This window comes from Lingula anatina, chromosome 5 (genome assembly GCF_051362555.1).
Source record: "Lingula anatina isolate TDL-2025a chromosome 5, LinAna3.0, whole genome shotgun sequence".
Lineage (NCBI taxonomy): Eukaryota > Metazoa > Brachiopoda > Lingulata > Lingulida > Lingulidae > Lingula > Lingula anatina.
The window spans coordinates 15,899,122-15,924,282 of record NC_141771.1 but is presented as its reverse complement, the minus strand read 5'-3'; the positions used below and the strand labels follow the sequence as shown (position 1 = coordinate 15,924,282).

The 25,161-nt window shown below is 38.1% G+C and overlaps 2 protein-coding genes across 4 annotated transcripts in view; both read right to left on the bottom strand.

Annotated features, from left to right (window-relative positions):
- Positions 1 to 11,219, bottom strand: part of LOC106165088 (DBH-like monooxygenase protein 1 homolog) — a 28,248-nt gene extending 17,029 nt beyond the window's left edge. The window contains exons 1-3 of one of the 3 annotated variants that reach the window (XM_087013583.1): positions 11,109 to 11,219; positions 4,343 to 4,411; positions 3,181 to 3,724 (exon numbers count right to left, since the gene is read on the bottom strand). In XM_087013583.1, the coding sequence (XP_086869709.1) occupies positions 3,181 to 3,387 (207 nt within the window). In that variant the 5' untranslated portion in view covers positions 3,388 to 3,724; positions 4,343 to 4,411; positions 11,109 to 11,219. Of the gene's footprint in view, positions 1 to 3,180; positions 3,725 to 4,342; positions 4,412 to 4,810; positions 5,716 to 11,108 lie in introns of those variants that run through there. The other 2 variants (XM_087013579.1, XM_087013580.1) reach the window with 2 other exon arrangements.
- An 8,720-nt stretch (positions 11,220 to 19,939) lies between these two features.
- Positions 19,940 to 25,110, bottom strand: LOC106181794 (pancreas transcription factor 1 subunit alpha). The gene is made up of 2 exons (XM_013566274.2): positions 24,371 to 25,110; positions 19,940 to 21,765 (listed from the first exon to the last, which is right to left on the bottom strand). The coding sequence occupies exons 1-2, from the start codon at positions 24,909 to 24,911 to the stop codon at positions 21,509 to 21,511; spliced, it is 798 nt and encodes a 265-aa protein (XP_013421728.2). The 5' UTR covers positions 24,912 to 25,110; the 3' UTR covers positions 19,940 to 21,508.
- Between the last annotated feature and the right edge of the window lie 51 nt (positions 25,111 to 25,161).

Below are 25,161 nucleotides of genomic sequence, written 5' to 3'. Positions count from 1 at the left end.
TTAAATTTCACCCAGAGGGGACCTTTTCCCTGCAAAAAGGGGGGTTCTTTCGAACCCCCCGAACCCCCCCCCTGGCTACGGGCCTGTCTATTTTACTTATTCCAGTAATGAAAACGCATTACGCAGACCATTTTGTTAGAAGGAAAAGGACGCTTTACAGTTCTGTATCGCAAAGCGAACGGCATTCACGCGTTTTGTATTTACATCTTTGATGAGTTTTTTTCCCAAAGGAAGACAGAATACTATTTTGAGACGAATTTTAAGATGATATGATTTTATATCATTATGTCACAAAGACATAATCCAATCACAAATTCATCAAACATGCCATCAGCTTTAATTAAAGAAAAATCTAGAAAGTCGATCGTGCTTCGTCTAAAAATACCTAACTCGACTAGAAGACATTTACTTGCAGCATAAACGTCGTGTTTACAAATGTCGTATAACTCAATATGCAGTATATGGAAATTATTTCGAAGTACTTTTCTCTAATTAAAATCTCGGTTCTTTTTGTGTGAGTTATGAGCGCCAATAAAGCTCAAGATAATCTCAACGGAAGTACAATAATCTATGATTCTACAGAAATGTAAGTACAAACTGAGAGTCGGTATATAACTTCATTTTCAATATCTGTTCGCGATTGTTTGTCCTTTTCGTTTCAGAAATCAATCACAACTTATTGACTGTGACATCATACTACATTCAATTATTTACGGGTGATCTATCTTCATCAACTTACTTCAGTGATTAGTTAGAAAACGATTCAATTGCATTCTATTAATACACTCAATACTTGAACAAATAGAAACGTTAATGGCAAGTCTAACTGATAAATTAATCAATGAAGAGTACGATTGCCTTTTCTTGTAGTAATCTTGAAACGCTTTTGGTGTATTTCTCTGTGTCAATTCCTATTATCATTTCTTTTCCACGTACAAAGATATATTAAGGGAACGATGAGACAAGGATAAACATATCTTAACCGGTTTTATCAATAGTCGTAAAGGTGTAGGGTCGGCGCGGGGAGGGCGGAAACCCCCCTTCACCCATTTTTTTCTGAACCTCTTCAGTCTTAAGCACAATACGTAGTGGGGAGCTTAAAAGGGGGGTTTCTGAACTCTAGCTAACTATTTATCTGAATAACGGTCTATATAATTTACACCCTAGACACGCTTTACAGCTTATTTCTCATCAACAGGCCCGCTGATTGCATATGAAAATGTTTGCTTAAAAAAAAGAAAAAAGGTATTTTTAATTAAAGTAGTCTGTGATTCTAACATACATGTAATATATATATATATATATAGAGAGAGAGAGAGAGAGAGAGGGTTCACCATGATAACATCCTTATGTTGAATACATCCAATGCTAAATTTCAGTAAACCTTTACAAAGTCAAGAATATTAACGCATGCTGTGCATTGCAGGGAGCCATAAATCTGGGTGATGCTGACTCTGCATAGAATATCAGCTATAAAAAGGACTGCGACAAACCTAGCGAACGGCATACCTGTAACAACAATTTCCAGACCTGTCCTACGGAGGCCCTGTTGATGTGACTTTACTTTGAGTTTCACTAGTGTATTTTAAATGTACACATTCTACTGTGTGTATGTTTAGTTAATAGCTGTACGTGTGTATATACAATCGTGTATTAAAAATCAATTAATTTCTGACTGCACTAAAGATTATGTTTGCAGATTGTCTACAGTTTATATATGATTATGATAGTACCTAATCATGGCTACATGCACAGTGGTGTATTTGTTTATAATAAAGCTGCTACTGATACATTATTTATTGCCGAATTGTCACCAGGCGTCATTCTGCATGTATGTGATTTATGGCAGCGCACTTTGCTCATGCAAAAATACATACATTCTTGATCAAAATGGTTGTCATACCTCCGATTTAATGTGTTACTGTTATTGTTACGGTAACTGCTGCGAGGTGATGATTTGAAAACAAAAACACATGGAGGTACGTGTGACTTACAACTTATTTGGTCGAGAGAGTATACATACACATACTTATAGGTAATATGTACGGGATGATTTTCCAGCTCAATCTAATTATCTCTACGTCAGACAAGAGATACATTTTGGTTGTTTGATTAATATATTTATTGATTATTAACTGGTTAATTATAGATGAATTAAAAAAAAGAATTGAAACGATTGACTAATTGAATAATAATAATGGGAACTGCATTAATTTATATTTTTGATTTAACAATAACGAGAAGTGAACTGCCTTGCATTGGTCTGCCCTCCTATTGCTTTAAAATTTTTTTCGGGTTGGGAGGGGGGGGGGGGTTGGGGGGAAGTTGTGAGGGAATCGTTTTTATGTCTGAATTGTGTAAAGGGAAACAACTTTGCGGGATATTCAGATAAAAATACGACTCTGGGGTATACTCAAACGCGTATGAAATAAATTGAAGCGTGGAAAATTAATATTTGTCGTACAGTACGTCATTGATAGTTTCATTTTATCTATATCATTTAATAATAACTCGGTATTATTGTTAACGGCGATGAATTAATTTTTCTACTGTAGTTTGTTTGGCCTGGTTACTAAAAATTATCAAAATCTATTTAAAAAAATGAAAAAAAAATGTCGATGTCGATATCGCCATGTTTTTTTTTTTAATTGGTTAATGTGCCATATAATGCCAACAACACAACCTCAGGGCGGAATCATGAACTATGAGCATAACTGTTGCAGGCATATATCATCTTAATAAAAGCAGCATAAATAACTTAGGTTTAACACGGAATACGATTTATGACAACGGCTTTTATCAATAACGATTAGGCCTGCGTTCTGCGTTGATGTTTCTGACTCAGTTTGCAAGCTAGGTAACAACAATTCATTGACGTTGCTTTCATACGGCCAGCGTTTTTACTGGAATGTCACAATAAAGAACTACCAAATAAATGAATGAATGAATGCATGAATGCCATTAAATGAATAAGAAAACCCAGGGCCGTGGGATTAAGAATTTCTTGTGAGGGAGAGGGGGGGGGGGGCAGATTATTTTTCAGCACCCGTGGTTATTATCTAGCAGCTGACTGCAGAAGCAAACAAGATACATGTACGTCCAATGGACTAAGAGAAGGGTAACATATTATAAAGACACCCCGTCCCCAACTCCAAAACATCACTTATGAGACCAACTTACCGTGAACTGTTGACAGACGTAATACGTTTTCCGTCTCGGCACTTCGGCTTCGGTTAAGCGAATGTCGAACGTCCTAATTCCAGGCTCTCTGGTGACAGGACACACTGCTGGCGGCTCTGTCACCTCGTCGCTTCCTGTCACATAACGGACATGGTATACAGTAAGAGCAACCACCACAAAGATGGCGCGAATCGTCATAGTGACCATTTCACAGACCGAATAACTGGTCTGGTTTTGTTACGTCCTTACAACGGCTCGTATTCCGTTCCTGTTGTCTGTGTATTCCTAAGTCAAATCCTCTCTTTTTCTTGGTACGAAGGGGGTCTCTACACCGGTTTTTATAGAAACGACAGTGCCGTTTGATACACGTAAGTCCAGTATAACGTGACGCAGCGCACGGTGAAGAGCACTCTAATAGTCCAGGTGGAATTGCTCCCACGGTGACACTTCGTATTCAGTCCATGACAGTTAAACCTATCTACCTATTACGACGACCTCAAGGGACGAAAATGTCTGCGCATCTGCCGTGTTATCTTTTGCTTATCTGTTAAAGAATATGAACGGAATAATTTTATTAACAGTCTATACTATAAGGCAGTGATTGCAGTATGGAGTAAATCCTAGAAAAAAATTGTGTTGCTACAGGAATAATGAGTATGGTCTTATCAGTTTCTATTAAAGATGTAAACAGAAGCTTTTTTGCTCTTAACTGTCAATAAATCAGCTTTGCTTGTGCAGCCAATATCACAGCATATTCCGTCGGTTTTTTTCTATTATTAATAACAATCAATGTAAACAATGAGAAACACTTTTTTTCAGATTTCTATTAACCACGTGTGATGTGGGAATGCCCTTTTAAAAATCCCTGCCTAAAACGACCGTCTTCTGACTCGATTCGAACGAATTTTGCTATAGTGTACATGTATTGCTATTGTTACATTTCAAATTCTAATTCCTCAATCACATTGAAAGAAATGTCATCTTCTTCAAACCACGAAATGCAAATGTAATTCACTTTGTGTCAAAACAATTAACGCCAAACGCCTGTACCTGCACTTCATCAGTCAACACGTGTCTCATAGTCTGTTTACAACAGATTAATTCAACTACATTGAAAATATTCTGCCTCGATCTGCATGCTACTGTATTCAAAAATGATTACCTGAACTCCCGTCTAGTAACCGTCCATGGCTTGTGTTTCTGTGATCTTCTTTCAACTTGAACGTACGTCCTAGTAATAATGGATATGAATGAAAAGAAGTACCTGTGATTTTTTGTTGTTTTTTTTTTTTTTGTCGAAGAATCATCGGTGACTATGACCTCATTCCCATAGACACCATCGGTCTACACAGATCGATCCAACTCTGCAGGGACTCCTGCTGAGTACAATCAATTGAACTGAATGGCACGCCTCCTCTTGTTTCCTAATATTCGTACCCGGTAGAATCACCAGTTTTTTTTTTTTTTTTTGTATTCTACTCAACGCCAGGAGGAGGCGTGTCGTTTTCTCAGCTTGATTGCACTCAGCGAGAGTCTCTGCAGAGTTGGATCGAACTAAGTAGACCGATGGCATCACTGGGAATGTGACCTATTTCTCTGACGTCTGTATGCCAAATCACGTATGACTTACTGAATTCCTCGCAGAGATAAGTAGCTGTAGCGAGGTCCCTAAGTGATGACAGTGATACGCACACCTGCTCCCCTTTTGGCATCGGTTTACAGAAATGTTTATCACTATCTGATTAAGTCTTCTTTAAGACTTCTCATTTGCCAAATCGCCTGGGGCAAGCATTCTACCACTACGTTCAAAATTTTGTAGTTATTGACCTACCAGGGCGTGGTTTCTGTCAACGCAAAACGTGTTTTTGCTGTTGAGGCTATGCTATGTCTTAATCGTGTAAAACCAGGAGGCTTTACGTCCGAACTAGCTTTTGTCGCGTGATGTCCTGTTCTTACCCTCTGGTGCACTAGCCTTTCTGCTAAAAAGTCTTGCAATGATAGTTCGATGTTTTTGTTAAGGATTTAGAGTGAGTTGACAAAGTCGGTTTCAGCAAATCTCATCCTTAACAATATCTACCTTGATGACTATGTCGCAAATCTGGTAATCGTAAAAGAGGTGAAAAGTGCCTCCAAATCCGACAAAACTGGACTACTGATCCTGTACCTGCTTTTTATAATCTACAGCCTCCCACTGTCTTCGTCTGAAGTCGACAAAGATTTACGTGCGGCGTCCGGCCTGTCGCACGAACATCCATTTTCTGCTCTAGCTCTGTCAGCGGGTTGCCGCCGTTAAAAAGGATTCGGCGTTCCACCCAGTACCACGACAAATGTTTCCTGTAGCTCCCCTGGGGGAACACGACCCGCACATTTCCACTACTCTCGAGTTTACGTTTCGCAATGCATCAGTAATAGGCGTTATTGAAGACAGCGCACGCGAGCCGTTACAAAATAAGTGCACAAACTAGTGAAGAGACGCGACAGCATTGTAGTCTATGCTATCACTGCATTATACACGTTCCTTCCTCTGGCCGGCTTACACGGAATCACTGGGATCTCGTTTTGCAGCTTCTCTAACACATGGTGTTGCATTCTGTAATCTAAGATACAGACTTTTTGTTTGAACATACGATGTGAAATATATGTATATGCATCGCGTCATACACAACAGACAATTTCGTCACGATAGTAACAAGTAGGTCGCGTGCGATGCTCACAATGCCACATTTTAATTTTTTTTTTGTAACTGTTGAAAACTTGTTGCGTCGATGACATAGTTAAAAAGCGCGTTCACACACGGTCTGGCTTAGAGCGAAAGTGAGCTTTTAAGTTTTTTTTTTTTTTGATTGGCTTTCATATCATAACAACTTGGTGGAATACTTGTGTTTTCGTATAATTAGGTCTAATTTGTCATTTAAAATTTTGTTTTCATTCCAATTTGTACATTTGATTGATGTTATTTCCTTTTTCCCCAGTATAGAACTATTGATTCTTTGAAAATTATCTTGGCAAAAGTTATAAAATAAAATAAAAATAAATAAATAAATAAATAAATAAATAAATAAATAAATAAATAAATAAATAAATAAATAAATAAAATAAGAATGAAATTTTTGAATCTCTGAGGGGGTAACAAATTGAAACCGTGTTCTGCAATTTTAGGGCACACAGAATGGATTGAAGACACTGTTGAAGAAAAGGGACCATCAGTCGGTGTGAAGACAGGACCACAACAGGGCCAGAACAATGAATAACAATGGTGTGTCGTGATCAGGAAATCTCGTGACAGGAGAGCAAAGCAGAGGTTCTAAACGCGCTGCGGTAAATGGACTTTTCTTGCTGTCGCCGTATAGGTCATAATTCACTGACAAATACGAACCAATCAATCAATAAGGCAACATTTACTGCGTGGTTGATTTTGAGTACGATTCTTCCTGCAGGGCGTAGATATGAAGCGTGAAATGGGAGGAAACGTTGTAAAAGAGTTTTACGATTCCGGGTGGGGGAAATGTGCTAAATATGTAACCATGATTATGCGATAAATCACCCGTCCGTTAATTACTCGCTGTGTCGTAAAGATAAAAGTATTATTGCGGTAATAGTGATGGAGGTTTTAGCGCTTTGTATACTGCTTTGTGCGGTCAACCAGTCAAGGTTATTTGTGAGGACAAAGGTTTGTTTGTTGTTTTTTAAAATTTTAATAGATTTATTTTAGGGACAAGGACGACGTCAAAATTCGGCCGTTTGCACATAAAGCGTCACTTATGATAGTTATATTATCTGTAGCTAGATTGTCCTGCTGTTTTAGGAAACTACAGAACCCTCAGCTAGAGATCAGCCATTTAGCAGTTACTCTGGAAATGTAACATCCTCGAGTTTTACATATGCTATAGTTACACATCCCTCTTTGAAACAATACAAAATAACTTCACAGTACGCTAGGACCTCCAGCCTGCGTTTCTGAGAAATCAAGTTCTATCCACCTGCTACTCAGATAGCTGCCACTGCTACAGTAACTATTGCCCGACACTAGCACGACTATTATTGTCCAATGACAAAAAGGCCTTTTAAAATTTGTGAATCATATCATGTATATATATACTTTTGATCACATTTTGGCTTTATATACACATACATGTACATTTACACATTGGGGTGCATTTTGATATATTGGTGTAGGTATAATGAGTGCCATGAAATAAGGAGGTAATATCTGCTTATATCTGCCCTGACATCTGAATTCCATCTTGTCTGAACCCTTTAGGAACAATACATGTGCTCAATGACCAACATGTAAAAGGGACGGTAAATTTAACTGATATTCATTTCCGAAATAAATATGCATATACATTTTGTAGACATGTATCCTATTCTTTTTTTTTCAATTTTGAAAGGGTTTTTAACAACTTTAAAAGCTATTATCAAACACAAAAAAGTTGGGTTGGATATGTTGACATCCACTTGCATTTTGGTCGATTTGGTTATATTTCTCGTCGAATGGCATTTTATTTTATTGTTTAAATACTAGAAAGTAGTTAACACACAGCTTCAACCACATGACCAAAATTTGAAGATAATGATAATAAAATAAAAAAAAAATAATAATAGGAAGAAGAAAAGAAGAACGACAATGACAACAACTAACAAATCCATCAATAAAAAGGAGTTGTTCTATGAGGCACATCTAATGCAATGTTGTGATGTCCATTGCTATATTACAACTTGTGTTTGACGCCCGTGTCACACCTAACGCAATTAGTATGCCATACACTTACAATGGGACGCATTTGGAACATTCCGCCAAGGCTCGGTTGATGAGCGTTCAGTCGATGATGTGTAAAGATCCAGAATCATAAGAAGTTAACCAAATTCATGCCCTTAGGTGTGGCGATCTTTATACAGTAAAAAACTATATGAATAAAGATAAAGAGATAATGATACACAAAATAGTATCATAACGATTTATTGTGAGTTCATTGGCTAATATCTCACTGTGCTGCATCCATAGCCATTAGTTTTATAAATGCTGAGTAATACTACATAATAACTAATTGTCTTTAACATTTATAATTGTCCTTTTTATACTGTGAGCACCGTTTAGTTTTTTTTTATTTAAAAAAGTGTATGAGTGTGGTACGCATTACCTTACCATAAATTGTATGGGAGCATTTCAGCAGCACATGCAGCGATATGCTGGGGAAAATTGGGATAAATAAATAAATAAATAAATAAATAAATAAATAAATAAATGATATTGCAAAAGCGATTATGCTGGAGAAAAGTTGAGAAATAATAAATAAGTTGGCGTCTAATTTTTTCTCTCCTTTTGGCACAGATAGGCACTAATGGCCAGGGAAGTAATACAAACAGGTCCTTAATGACCACCTATCTACCTGAGATAGATCCAATAACCAATATCACGAAGTTGAACGCTAAGCATCCCTTTGGGTACAAGATAAATGTGCGGTTTTTAAACGAAATTGGCAGCTTAAGGTGTGACTCGCACCATCCCGACTGATAACGAGCTATTTAAAATCCGTTTTGAGAAGAGGTTTTAATTCAGTAACGATAGCGCGGATAATCCCGTTTGGGCTGGGCATTTAAATACAACGTAGACAGCAAATGAGAAATGTATGTAGCCTACGTCTTTACAAACGATACTCGTACTTGAGAAGGGTAGAGGTAAAGGCAGGGGATTTAGTTTTTTTTATGTCGCAGATTGCAAAATTACAGTATTTATATATTATTTTATATATTCGTTTGCAGGCGAGGGTGGATCTGGGCAGAGGAGGGTTGGTTAACTTTACACACACACATATATATATATATATATATATATATATATATATATATATATATATATATATAGAGAGAGAGAGAGAGAGAGAGAGAGAGAGAGAGAGAGAGAGAGAGAGAGAGAGAGAGAGAGAGAGAACTAAGGGCGGGGATTAAAAAAGCGCATATACAATAACAGGTGTGTATATCAAAGGTTTTATGTCCATTGACATGAGACAGTATGCTGTTTTGCTAAGCACAGGTGCAACGTGGACCAGGATAAATATGTATAATATGCACCGAAAATTCACCCTCACCCTAACCTCAAGATCTCTCTCTTCATACCATTCCCAGACAGGAAAAAATGATAAACATGAAATAAAGTAAGAATTTATGATATGGAATCATTTATACACTGCAACAGATATTAGTAAAAATACGTCCATTCACTTGTTTAAGGCAGTACCTCGTGTAGTTTGCCGAAAATGGATGCTCGTTAAAACTATGTATGCAGTGATGCTAACATCTCTTAAAATATTAATTCTTGATAAAACCAACTGTCTTAGAAAAAAGTTTCTCTCTCTCTCTCTCTCTCTCTCTCTCTCTCTCTCTCTCCAACAAATCCTTACGGTAACTTCGCACCTTCTCCTCTTTGCATTAGTTTGTTAAATAAACAAAAGCTTCCCAACCACAGCGCACGAGAGCCTTTTTCATCGTTTACATTGCAACTTGCTTTTAATTTTGCCGGCGGTTTGTTTTTCATGTGTTGCATTGTGAGAGCTTCTGCAAACGCACGACAGGTGGAGGGAACGGCCGAACACTTGACGAGAAAGACAGGGGTTAATAACGTCGCTTTTAAACAAATTTACCGATCAAATGTAGGCTCAAACACTGTGTGCGAAATAGCATTCGGCGACCTTTCTTTCAAAGCAATTTTAGAGGTACACATAGCTTTAAAAAGTACACGTGCATTATTCAATGCGATGTTTGTTTGGATAAACCGTAAATTAAACTTGCTTCTTGACTATATGAAGTTTGCTTGTATCTGTTAGGCATATTGTTGGTGCCCAGGCAAAGCAAGGTTTTTAATTGACTTTGGCTCTATGAGAGAGAGAGAGAGAGAGAGAGAGAGAGAGACCAAATCAGAAACAAATCGCGGCGGGAAAGTAAAAGAAATCCACCGTCATACACGCTACTGTCTTTAAATAAGTAAGGGACACATTTAATGTCATCACCACTACAGAGAGGTCCCTCTTTCCCGTTCCCTTTGATCTAAGCCGTCCTTTCGCCAATAATAAAGACAACATTTATTTATGAATTAGTGTAGCATGGTTGAAGCAAATGAGATAAAGATATCGTGATCTTCTTACAGCCTACCCATAGTCAGGTTTTTCTTCACAAGTTTGCCGTGTGTCAACAAAACAGCGGTGGCGTTAACGGCCCTGGCCGCAGCGGCACGAGGCTACTCCCTCGACTCTGCGCGTGCCTGCGATAAAAGCGTCGTGGTATAGATAGCGAACGCTGTCATGTTTTCTTTTAAGTTGTCGCGGCTTGTTGAGAAGAGGTACAGATACAAAGAGTTACAAACAAGCTTGGCGATAAGAGGAGCATCAGCCATCAGCCTGATGAAAGGAGAGAGAGAGAGAGAGACAGAGAGACTCAAACACAGCAATATAATACGACTTGCCCCTATAAACGGCATTGCACAATATTCTTTATTTTCATGTTGGCTGAATGATTTAAATTACCTTAATACCTTTGATATGGGACTCTAGTTGTATGGGTCTTTGTTAATGGGCTCTAAGATAGCAAGAAAATGGCAAACAAATTACTGTTTTTTTTTTCTTTTGCAAATGCCAGGCGCCCTATTCACCCCCCCCCCCCACTCCCATTAGTACAAGTGCCCGCGTTTTTAACACCTCATCGCTAATATGTATAATCTCGTTATTTCAAGATGCTATGGGTTCGATAAAATTTGACACATTTGTTACGACTTATATAATGTGGGTTTGACTTAACAGATAGGAAACAAATGAGTTTGGCGGATCCTGCGCGTGTTGCTTGTCAACCAGTGTACGCGAATAATAACATTGTGTATATAGACGCTGATTAGCCCGGCTATCTGCTGGGATTAGCCGACTACCACTGCCACTTACTGTTGACCGTTCTTTCCCATCTTTTTGTTTCTCTCACTGTTTTCTCTCTTTTTTTCATTTTCTTTCCGTTTGCATCAGTTCTGCGGCCCTCGGTTAGCTTTCGATGTAGGCCTACCCCGTCCCTCTAAAAATTAAAATAAAATAAATAAGTACATTAATAATTAAAAAAAAACATCACGATGGAAGAATTAAACTGATGATACCACCTTAAGATCCTACATACCTAAACATAACATGCTTATGTTGGATCGATCTAAATTTACCGATAGTTTCATTAGTTAAATTAGCCCTTTCATCCGACAAGATCTCTCCGTTCCAAATCCTATTCCACATTGTTTGTACTTCTAATTAAATGTCACTCCGGAGAAACTATGGAGGGTGCTCAGACAGCGTCAAGAGTGTTTGGAGTCGAGTGAAGAGGCAGAGAGGGCGGGTGTGGGGTGGGCTAAAGGAGGGGTTTAACGCGCCGAAGCAGACGCGGATCCAGAGATATTTCCTGAAAGTCTTCCAAATTCTCTTTGGTGACCCATCCCCCATTTTTGACCGTCTTCCGACAGAAAAAAAAAAAATAGATACCCATCAATTTAAACTTGAAAAATCTGACCGTCTCCTGGAAGACCTAGAAGATCCGCCCCTGGGGATGGTGGAGGAGAACACGGGGGCTCAACGCATAGGCCTGCCCCTTCATCCTGAAGCGCAGCCTGGTAAAACGCTACCCTCTACCACGGCGACAGATTAATTTTTCACAAGATATTCTCAGATATATCTTTTGATAAATAGACAGTCATTTCATTCTCTGCCAATATTTCCCTATAATATCTGCCCACCTGGTAATGGGTAGTAAAACTCTATGCTCCTGTGCAGACTCCCCGTCAGATATGGCTTCTACTTTCAAATTATCACTGGAGTGTCGTCTGCGCTTCTGGACCTTCTGGATTATTACGATTGGTACGTAAATGTGACAAAATTACATGCGTGTACCTTGTTTATTTGGTTTGAATAACAAGATTCTGAAAACACACTCGGGCTTAATTTTTTTTAACTATTCTACCATTTCGGATGAAACTGCAGACAAGAATATCATTATTTTAAAGTGATAAGACCTCTCAACGTACAAAAAAAAAAAAAAAAAAAAAAAAGGGTGCTACACGCTCTTCGCGTCATCCAAAGCAAGGTTTAGAAAAGTGATGACCGACACGAAGTGGCATCAAAGACACTAATTTAAAACCGTTCCTGAACCCTGACCTCTGCAACGAATTCACCTAAAATGAACTTTAGATTCGTTACAAAAAAATTCTCAACACACCATACCATCGTGGGAAATACCTGGAATTAGAAACGACTTAAACAGTTGTTCTTTATGTTAAAAACAAGATGCCAGATAATAGAGGCTGAGACGTGCATAGAAGCGGTTTGTTAGAAGACGGAACATGAAAATAGGTAGAAAATTGTCTTAGATGACCCTTGTCTTTCATTCTTTACAACAAACTTGAACCGAAGCGTGTTGATTTGATGCGCGCGTTTGAGCCTGTCACCTGCTTGACAAATGTCGTCTGCTGAAAATTGATGGATTCCCCCATCAAGTCTTTTTATTGAAGTGGTGTTTAATCACGATGGCGGACAGAATATGTGACTGATGATAATCGGTTAGATTTCGTTTCGGTTTTCGGCAAAAGATCTTTATATAGTTGTGCTTGCAGGTTCTTCTACTCCGATCTCTCTCATTCTCTCTCTCGCTCTCTCTCTCTCTCTCTCTCTCATAAACGTTATAAGTCATACGTAAGCAGTGCAAATATTCTTTTAAATAAAAATAATGCGTCTATAATCAGTAAACATATTATTACTTAAATATACCATGTCTGAACTATGTTAAGCTTGGAAGATAATTCAAAGATCATGTCGCAACACACTGCACTAGGTTCTCAATGTCAAATAATAATAATAATATAATAATGATAATAATAATAATACAAAATAAATAAAGAAAGAAAATTAGAAATCGGGAAAAATGGCAATAAATTGTCTTGGATGATCCGCGTTAATACACATAAAATAGTACATGTACTGTATAGTTTCATACGATATTATGCATCATGGAAAAGTTTCGCACCCAACAAATATCATCATTCCTCAAGGTCGTGTCACTTGTACTTCGTTTTAAGTCAACATCAAAATCCTTAACGCCCATTACATTTCACCGAGTTGCAAGAATCACAGCGAAAAGCACAAACAAATAAAGTGATTTGAGCAATGCTTGCGTTCGAAATGAAATTACTGATTGTAAGTTCATCGTCGATAATGGAGGTCGGTAAACAACTTTGACAAACAAACCCCTTAAATGTACCCACCCGGTGATTTTTTCTTGTTCCAGGTTAAATTGTTCGTGTATCAATATTTGTCTAATTCGCTCTTATTGTCGCGTCTCGAGAAGGACGCGTGTCAGTGTTTGCGTTTACTTTCCAAACGCAAACCTAGTTTTAAGATGAATATCACATCAACACCTTTTTTATATTGTTTTCACATGTTCATTTTTCCGATTTATTAATTTTTTTTTCACAATGCAGACAAGGCCTTAGGCAGCATGCCAGATTATCACTTATTGCATGTATGGGGTTATTATAAAAGTGAAGGTTATACTGAATGGAGGTTGTTTATTGTAATAACGCAAGGGGCATTTAAGAAATTTAATGCACAAAGAAAAATGACGTCGTTGACTGAGATTTTATATTGAAATGAAGGCGTGGCCATTTGGTGCGTGCACGCTGCAGCACAGAGCAGCAACTGAAATAAGTTCACATATTTTACGACATCATTTTGTGATGAAAATCTAACAGAAATCCAAAATATATGATCGTAGAATCTGTTCTTCGGCAATACAGAAAAAATAAAGACCCGACTTCTGTCGCAAATAAATAAACCCCAATAAGAAATCTTAAGTAGTACCGTACCGTTATTTCATCTACGGTAAGTTCTGAATACACAACGAAAATATCGACTACAGAGTTGGAAATACGTTGCATCAAAATTAAATACTTCCAACTAATGTCTGCATAGGTGCATAACAACTGATCTTTGTCCGGTAAAATCTCAGCCCCCAATGGTCAATGGGTCAGATAGCCCGTAGTGCTTTAATCACACCTTGGTCTCAAACGCACGGAAGCACGAAAGTAAAGTCTGAGCCGAGTGACCGTGAAAACGTCCATTAGTTAACCTGCGCTTTAAGTGACCAATTCACAACTGTTGGACACTTTGGCTTCTTTATTTCAGTTGATGGGGGTCTTTAAAGATAGCGGAACGTGTTTTCTCACATAACTTCACACTGCCCCGTCACTACTCAGCAGCGCACGTGTGACGATCATAGACACAAAACGCCCCGAGGCGGAAACGAACGCTAACACCAATGTTTGCCCGAAATGTGTTTTGAGAAACAACTTGGCCATACTTAAGAGCGCGTGCCGGGCTTTGTGACAGAACCCCAATTAAGGCCTCGTGTTTGTGCTTGTAAGGTAGGTCGTAAGAATGCCTATCACAATACGACAACTCTTTGGAAGGGTAATGAATTTATGTGCATAAATGAGCAGAAATAACTCGAGTCCGAAATCTGTGCCTCTTCGTTGCTCTCTGCGTCGCTTTTTGTGTGTTCTTTGTAAGCATGGGTCCTAGCGCACTCGCAGTGGGCTCAGGCTTCAGTACGTATACGTCTTACCCACTACAAGGGCGGCAATTATTGCAGGCATATTTTCCACATTTTTCACAGTTAGAAAATTGACCGTGTTGAGCCAGAGACATTATCTGTGAATACCTAGTGAAAAATCTATCTGTGGCCCTGGTAGAAGGTATATACGTCTAGATCCCTCATTTTACTCGTTAATAGTCATTTCAGCCATATTAAAAGTAGGTTTCTTTAAGAAACATTAAGAAAATTCAAGGACTATTTAAGAAGAAATAAAGAAAAACGCGGGGAAACGAGATGTACGGTATAAGTGCAAGAAACGCTCCCTTGGAGTATATTCAATTTAATTCAACAAGTAAAAGTACAGCGCAGTTTTCTTCTTCGATGTCATTCTACTTCACCTCCCCCCCCCCCCCCGCTTCTCCTTTGACACGAAAGAGATCATGCGGCTCATTTATAATTATTACAGTATCCTTCTTTTCGATATTTGAAGATTCGAGATTTAAAAAAAAAACCCTGCTTGTAGCATAAATATATTTCTTCATATCTCCAACCTCAACTCTTCTGGTACATGATTAAAAGTAATTAATCAATTAAAATATCACTGTATTTGTCGCATAAAAAAACGACATACCCAAAGGCCAAAACAACGACCCACCAATAACCAACCCACGTATACCAGAGATTTCCACTTGAAAAACTATTTCAAAAAGCAACAATGATGCGGATCACACGTAGTTTCTGGGCGACGTTTCTATTGTGCCTCACAGGCGGCAGTTACGGCGTATTCGGAAGGAACTTTATAATATAGAATCCGGCATTGGCTGTTGATTATTGACATAGGCCGCATATAGGGGGCTTTGTCTCAATAACTTTTGTGTGCTCGCCTAATTATTACCCCATACCCCACTTAAAGGCGACAACAATGCTTTAAAACTTGAGTTTAAACGCTGAGCACCTTAAAGTGTTTGGTCTTAATTAAGAGTAAACGACGGAGGTAAATAAGGCTTTATAACGCCAGATTTGCGCATCGCAGGAGCAAATTAGCCTTCTATTAACTCTCTTAGTTAGTGATTACGAAAAACAGCATGTGTGAGGGAGAAGAATTAAAATATTGTTGATCAAAAGTTAATGATACATTTCCTCTCAAATATATGCTTTTTAATGCAAATATTCACCATAGACAAACAATGCAGTGAAGACGGCTTAGGCTTTATATGCAAAAATGGGATTTTATTGGAATATGTGTTCCTGGTCTTTACGGTTAATGTTAGCTTTTCTGTAACGTTCGTTCCGGTTGAAGGCTTTATACGCTACTAAGTAACTCCAATGAGTTACTTTAGAAGTAAAATGTTGCGTTTAGATGGAACAAAGTGGGTTTACATTGTTTGCTATGGAAGTGAATATACTTATACACATTAAGTTTTCTTAGGGTCTGGTATTTAGTTGTTAAGTTGTGATGGGGCAAAGTGTACACTGTGAATGTCGTATGAAACAAACTTTGAGGGTACACCTGATGAAAGGATAGAGAGAGAGAGAGAGAGAGAGAGAGAGAGAGAGAGAGAGAGATCGGAGCCCACGACACGTTTTGATATCAAAATTATTCTGACATGTGCTTTCTTTTAATTTTGTAATCAATGTGTTCCATTTCAAATTAAGAGATAGCTTTTTATCAAGAATGTACTTGATTTTATTTAATATAATATAAAAATGAGTCTCAAACTTCTGAGAGAGAGACAGAAAGAGAGAGAGAGAGAGAGAGAGAGTCGAAGTATATACAAACATACTGGCGAACGATATTACGCCATTTCGCCAAGGCGTTACGTCAGGTAGCGTCATTTATCCTTCCGCCGTGACTAGACCCAAACTGAAGTGCTTAAGTCCTTTAACTTAATCGCACCACGCGCCCTTCTCATTAACAGTTTGTCTCTAATTACACGACAAGCGCGTTCCTATTGAAACGGAACAAAGGGCTTAAACGTTCGCGCATCAGGTGCGAATTCCACACTGCGTCCAAGAGCGAGCTGATTGTGAAAATAAAGATAAAAAATTGTAGATTAGGAAATGTATACGAATACTATGACATCTTTTTCCAAGAATCAAATAAAATTGGCACCGATTACTTTGAGATGTTAGTTGCTTTTAATTATTAAATAATTTCATTCGAAAAATACAACCTAAGACCCAAAATGTCAGTCTCTTTTGCATTAGTATAGTTCATTAATAGAACGCTGAATACATCTATTTTTCTAAGATATATCATATTAACCCTTTCGCAATTTTCTACACACAGGACCAGTTGCTTCATTAAAATTTCAGTGGCTTAAAATGATTTAAACCTGGGTCTAATTACAGCAAAATTTCAAAGCTAAAACTGGGACCAGCATTTGTTTGAAATGGAACACAAGCCGCGTACGGGCGCTGGGATTTGACAGAAAGAAACAAGTGACCTGGAAAGGATTGAGGTGCGTTGTTTCAATGAAAACGATTAAAATGTTAAAACCGTTTAAAGCATAGCTCGGGAGTGCGTTTCTTTGTCCTGTCGTGAATATGTGGGATCTTCAGTAGATATTCAAGTTGCTTAATCTGCCCTTGAACACTTTTCGCCTGACTGCTAAATGGTAAATTTAGGTCTAATTTTTCTTCATGCTGATTCTTTTTGTGCGTGCGTGCGTGCGTGCGTCCGTGTGTACACATTTATCTTGATTTAAAAAATAGCGGAATGGATTTTTAAAAGATATATCCTAGTCATAAAAGTAGTTATTTGATTCAAATCAGATGAGATCATAAGGAACAATCTGTTGCATTTTGAGTAAAATTACTTGATGCTGATGATAAATAGGGATGAAGACGCACCTAAAATATATAAAGCAACTCCCTAGAAATTTTGAACTGATTTGAAAAGAATATGAAGGAAGTACATAGATAATGCTGCATAAAACAAAACAGTCTATCCCCCAAAATAAGTAGTCATATGATACTTCCAAAATATCTCAAAAATAAAATAACTATCAAGACGACGTATCTTTCAATATATTTTATTAGTCTTCTCCAAAACGCCAGGGTGGAGAGAAATCGGGAATTCAAGGTTTTAAAAATTGTTGAAAGGCGAGGCACGAATGCAGTTCAATTTCTTTACCAGCTTATGAGGCATTTGTCCTTAATATTTTTCTAATTTGGAACGAAAGTAATCATATTAATATAACGCAAATACAAGCACTATGTTTGTGAACCGTGCACCGACATAGAAAATAGCATATCAAACGATGTGCAGTTATCTTAATATAATTATAATGATATTGTTATTATTATTCAACGAAATATTTAATCTAGGGCTAAACTAAGTATAAACTATTTCCCATTCAAGTACACAGCGCTGGAGAGAAAAGACGTGGCGAGATAAAGCGAGATTAACGCACATTTTGCCCCTATTAAAGAGAACAGAAATCTTCGCATTACCAAATGTTTATCCAGTCTTCTCAGATGCGATTGTTAATCGGAATATCATTGCGCGTCTATTAATTTTAACATAATTTAAGTGCTGTATTGCCGAGTGTTGTTTTTCTGTTTTCAGTCAAGATAACAATAACTTTCTTACCCCGGGTTAAAAGCTCAGTTACCTTGTGTGTGTATATATACTGGGTTGATTATTTTCGTTATGGGTGGTTGTTTTTGTTGCTTGATCAGTCATTACATCACTCGTTTAGCCCCTTTGAAACGGTGTGTAGTAACTATTGCCGTAATAAAATGGACTCACACATTTGCGGATCCATGATTTCACTTCCGTTTACCCTGTGGTTCAGAGAGGACCTTGTGGTTCATAGAGTACCCTGTGGTTGAGAGAATATCACTACCCTGTGGTTCATAGAATACCCTGTGGTTCAGAGAGCACCCTGTGGTAAAGAGAGTACCACTTGCTTCAGAAAGCACCCTGTAAGTCTGAGTACCCTGTGGTTCAGAGAGTACCCTGTGCCTCAGTGAGTAGTTGAGAGAGAAGCGTTTAAGGACATTGTTTTATTAAAACTTACATGTTGCATTTGGCGTGTCATATCCGATCTATCCCCTTCACACATCCACTCTACAGTAAACCACTGAAGTAGGAATATCACAGGAGGAATAGCGGTTGTATTCTGTATACAATTTCACGGAAATATCGATTTAAAGTTTTACATCATTCCAATCTCACCTTCAGCATTTTCAAAAAAAATTAATTGAAAGAAGAGGAAAATTGATAAGTCATTTTGCAGCTCTGCGTGACTCTTTGTACGGATTTGAATTCTACTTATTTGTTTTAGCTATTCAGATGTTTTATGACAAATTGCCAGACATCAGTTATCTGTTTTCACCTGGCGTAAGTCATCGATTACCAAAATTCTAGCTATTCTATTAATTCTGCGCCAATTTTCAAGGCGAAGCAAACAAGAGGGTAAAATGTCCACTTAAAAAAGACCCCCAGTTTAAATTTGCTCACAACAGACCTGTCACGACTTCCAACTTCAGCCAAGTCCTTGGTCTGAGAAACTGTGCACCTGTACTCCGACTACGATTAACACGACACCACAAGTCGTTTAAGATCACCTCATATCAAGAGGACCCTTACAGTTAAACGCTAGATAACGCCGCTATACCTTGGGTATCAGAAATACGCTTGCTATGCGGTCTTTCATGCTCATATTTTTTCACTTTATTTTATTATTATTTATTTTTTGGTATTTATCACATTAGAATGCCAAGCATTAATAAAATTTGGTTTATTTGGAATTGTCAGACTTAGTTTTTTCCAAGGACGTAATTGACATTCTTGATATTTATTGACTTCCAGATTATTTCACACGAAGCATAGAAAGAAGAAAAAAAGAACAAAATTTAAAAAAGGCAAAAATTAATTGGTAATATGAAATAAAATAACCCGTATACGTCCCATCTGATTGCTGGGAGGAATCTGCAATATCTGAATATCTTAATGCATCTTAAATTTTTAAAACAAAATTTACACGTAGCCATCTTTTGGGAATTCTCATCTTTAATGAAGATCTACCGGGAAGGATTATAAGATACATTCGCTCCGCCGAATGGGACATAAAATTCACACTAATAAAATTCATTTGTTTTAGCAATTACAAAAAATAATATTTTCTAAAACTCCACCGCCAAAACAAACAAAACGTTTTTTTAATCAAGATATTTATTTATATATGTGCAATGGAAGAATATGAAATATTAACAAAAATAAAAGATGAAATATATTTAACATGTGCTTCAGCTGTCGAATATGTAGATTATAGTACTGTCATCAATACTGTACTTATAATAATAATAATAATAATAATAATAATACAAAACATGATTGTCTAGGCAGTCTTTTCCAAATAGGCATTAAATCACAAAGAACGTAAACACAGACATAGACATGTGTATAACCTGTACTATTTTTGATAAAGATTAACAGAAAAATTCAGCTCACTAGTTTAATCGAGATAAAAAAGAAATCAGATAAAGAAATATTCTTAAGTTTAAAATCTTAATTGCTTTACTTTATGAAGATAAAGAAAACTATCATATGGAATAAGAAAATAAACAATAATACTGAATTATTTGGGAAAATTATTTTGAAAAATAAAATCGAAAAAAAAAATGCAGTTTGTAACAGATAAAGGCTTGCGCATCATTTGCGTATTGCTCATTCTCGTGCTATAGGAAAACTAGCCTAAATATTACTAAATTACATTAGTATATTACATAAATTAATTTTGATCATGACAAGTTGATCAGAAATTGATTACATCAAGCATTTTGATCTAACTGTTTTGTCATTGTCTTTGGCAAATATTTTCTTCTGGATGGCTGTAAAAAGCGGTTTTTGTTATTCTTGATCTTTACAATCGTTGTATTGTTCAACCATCATTTTAGCTAGCGCGCGTCATCAGTATCTCTTACTGACTAATGCACTTACATGTGTAGACCAATCATCTACTGTACAATTGCTGCAAAATACTAAAATTATCTTAAAATGGAAGTCACTTTAGGTACAAAATATACAATTTACAGGGGTCGACTTCGGAGTATCTGGGGTAAAATTGCGTACAAACATTCAAGGAAGATCAAGAGCTGAAAGCACTTGGTGCCACTTATTTCTTGCTTACAAAATTGTTTATAAACTACATTTTTGATATGAAAACTTGAAAAATATTGGAAGATCTCACTGGAAGAAATACAAATGGCGTAGACAGATAAGTCCCAGATTAATAATCTACGATTGCATAGTTTTTTGTCTTACATCACTGATAACAAACAAACAGTAGTGATAGCTTTAACAGAAAGATGCACCCACCCGTTCATTAGCGGTCAAACATTTTAGGAAGCACCTGTCCTCCGTATTTCAAAATGCCTTAATTAGTGCCAAAATCTCTGAACGCGACAATCATCCGCATGTCTTTTTCTCGGGAAGAACAGAAACTTTGGACCTCAATACAGTGACGTAGCAACGGTATAACAACTAGGGCGGTTGCACTTGGTAGCGACAAAAAGAGGGAGCCACTGAGGATTTTAGTCAGCCTTTCTATAATGTCTAACAATGAGACGTCCGTAAGGTTTTTGACTCAGTGCTTGCCGTGAACGTTTTTCCACGAGAAGAAACGTCAAACGGTAACTCAGTTTATCGAACAGGCCACCGTGAATTGCATTGCGTGGATAAAGCTGCGTACGACCTTCACCCCGACCTTCACCTTTACCAATACGAACACATCAATTGCTCCTCCGCCGTCATTTCAGGAACCCAGATTTTGGCGCAAAGTTTGTTATCGGGACCCATTTTCAAGGATTTTTCGTCCGTCCACGAGAGCGAGTGACCCACGAGTGGTTCTGGAAGCTGTTGGGGGTGGGGGTTGTGGGGGTTGTAGGTGTGGTGCCCGCCTTGTGTGTGGTCGGATGCGTAGCTGTAGGCTGATGTTGGGTATTTGCAGCTGTTCTCTTGGTCGTATCCGCCTGTGACAAGAAAAACACAGTGAAATGTTATTAAATGTGAATAAAGAAATGTGATCAAGTAAATCAAAATATGTGTATGTAAAAGTATGAAAAATATCAATGAAAATAAATATATTTTAATAAACAAGAGGCTAAAGGAAACGGTATATGAGCAAGTACTCGAGCCAGCAGACCAGCTATTTTTTCTCTGTTTAATTTTACACACTCATTGAAAAATATATATTTAACGTTCGCCATTAAAATTGTGACTTTTCGGTAATCGCGCAAACAAAACATCTAGATACGACTTAATAGCTTATTTATTTGTTTTATTAATCAATCATTGGATCATTTGATCAATAGGTCAAATACACCTTTAGAGTAAATGATTGACCCGCCACACCAGGTAGACCAAAATGGTCGATCTTTGATCGATTGATCGATAGATCAAATACTCTCACCAATTATAACTCATAGGGTGCGATCGATCAGTCTCGCCTATGAAGTGGCTTTGGCAGTTAAGTAATTCAATACGTTTTATTTAAATATCATTAAAACGCTGCACACTCATTGCCAGAAAAATTCATATCAACGTTAACGTAATTGATCTTTCACATACATGCTGTATTTTTGAAAGCAGACTTTTGTTTATGTAGTTTTATAAGATTTGTTTTTACCCAAAACATCTTAAAATGATGGGGCAACGTTACGCATGCTTTTCAGTAACGGTTGCTTTTCGTTCTGAAATATCGACCTCTTTTAAGTAAAACAAAAATATTGAAAAGTGCATCTTAAATCTGCCCTGAAATTGCAAATTGAAGTTGCATTGCCGTGAGAACCGCTAGAGCAATAACACTAGTAATAGCACAATCCAACCGTAATTAATTAAATATTTCAACATATAAATCTTCTTAATAGACAACAAATAATTAATTAGAACAATACTTAATACTTTTGTATCTAAGTGAGCTAATGGCAACTTCATTTAATGCGATGAAAAGACACCGTATACACTTTTCCTCTTTATCAGCGCACTTGAAGAGGCAGCCCTTAGAGATAGTCTATCAGTGAAGCACAATATGAAGTGTGTATTAAGTATTTATTCACAATGTCCATGTCAGACTGTCGCTACCTTTTTAGTAGTGTGTTCGCGATAGAAAGCCTGTTTATAAGTTCGAGATGGAAGAAAGCGAATATTAACCGGTCTGAATGTTATGTGGGCGCATCTGAATAAGCGCGTTTGTTCTTAGTTCGCACTGCGTCGCTTTGAGGTTAATACTTACGATAAAGTGTCGCCAAATGCGGTATGGGCAAAGGGGTGTGTGTGTGTGAAGCCTCCACTAGTCTATGACAGCATTTTCGCGGAGGCGCAGTATAGAGAATAACCGTGAATTTAACCAAAGGCATATATGCCAATATCTTGTGAAAAATCAATCTTTGGTCCTGGTAGAGGGGGGGGGGGGGGGGGGGGGGGGGAGGGTAATAAACCAGCTCTGCGCACGCCAGTTACACCGATATAGAATGATTCTACTAGATAAAACTGCGAACGGGACCTTCCGATAAATGAGCAATCGAGCTCTAGCACAACTCCGGGCTTCGTGGAATGGACCCCAGGGTCGATATACGAGGAGATTAGCGAAAATACTCTGAAAGACGCTTTGTCCATTGACGGCGGGCTTTGTCGAATATTTGAAAAGAAACCTCCGGAAAATTCCAGCACACAATAAAAAGAAAGCCAATACCGTGTCAATAAATCCATAAACAATTTTGACAGATCAGTGTCATCAAAGCAAAGCGATACTACGCTTACTACTACTATTTGCTATATCGATCGCCAAGCGCGATGCTTGTTGATTTAATTGGAATTTTGAAATATTCTCCAGTTGCGATAACTACTCAAGTTTCGTGTTTCGTGAAAGTTCTATAGTCACCTTGGTCTGAGGGCACCCTTTTACGTGACCCTTGGTCTAGAGCTAGCTGCTCGTCGGTGGTGAGCAAATTTGCTCTTAAAGTCGGAGACGCTGTGTAGTACACTTGTCTTTTCTACTCTTTCAACGACGACTCTACTCCGCCTCCCCGTTATTTGAATACGCCGAACGTTTTGCAAACAACGCTCGGTAAAAAGCATATTTACACAGAAACCGCGGCTAGCTGCAGCTGTCCTGCTTGTGTACTGCTTTTCGTCGAGTTTAACCCACTTATATCGGATATACGCTATGCCTCATCCGAAGAACCTCATAATTAATCAATAATTATCAGTGATCGAAGAGACTAATAAGGATTTGTTGGCTAATTAAGTAGCTGAGACGCCATTGTATTTCTATTAGAGTGGTTGAAATTTCAAAGTTTGAAAATGCGCTATTCTTATTAATTTAGTTTACATCTGAGTGTGTTATTATTTAAATACGACCCCTAATGGTAAATGCTCCCTGTCTTTTTAAAGTCACGCATCTTTTACTTCCGCGTAGCTCTTGAGTCACAACACAAGGCATGATTTCACTGCACAGTTACTCAATTATAACAGAAACTGCAGCACCGCGTCAAACTTGTAAACTTATTTGAAAACTAGATTTCATTATCACCTGTGATAGATTTGCATATGATCTATTTATATATAGGTACATACCTGCATTCGGATATCGTATGATAACTTTTTGTGTCTCTGTAGTATCGCCGCCGTGTAATCTCTCCTCCGCTTCCACCTCTCTCAAAGCCCGCGTCAAGTCACTTATGTATTGAATTGCCATTTTTAAAGTGTCCACTTTGCTAAGTTTCTTTTCTTTGCAATTCTCCGCATCTGGGACGCAGCGTCTTAGGCCATCGAACGCCTCGTTTATGGACTTCATTCTCCGCCTTTCTCTGACATTTGCTGCTTGCCTTTGGTGTTTCTTCTTCAGGGGGCATTTCTCTTTTCGCCTGATGTTTTTGTTATTGTCAGCTCTGGAGCGCGTGGAGCCCGCAGACGTAGAATCGGCAGACGATGACTCGGATCCGTCATCTGAATCAAAGACGGAATGTGGAGAGAAAGGCTCTGGAGACGAAGCGTCGGAAGCGTTACAAGTATAAAAGCTCCCTTCCACCGACGCGCACGCCGTTTGAGCGAAATCGGCCAGCACGTCGGCGTCCAAGTCTAAATTGTCACAGAAACTGTCCCACATGTCGTCCATTCTGATTGGCTGTTTGTTCTCTGAAAGCTGGCAGCGTTTGATGAGTAAAGGGAGACAAGTGCGGCACGTTCTGCGGATTCTGCTGCCACGCGTCACTTATATACCACCGGTTGTCCTGTCAACACACGCACGTGCGACGCCTCAGCTCCTCGCCGCTGTCACCGACCAATCACAAAACGCGCTCGATGACAGCGCACGGGCCGCTTGGAAATAATGGACTCTCGAGTAGGGCACTGGTCGTTGGTTCGCT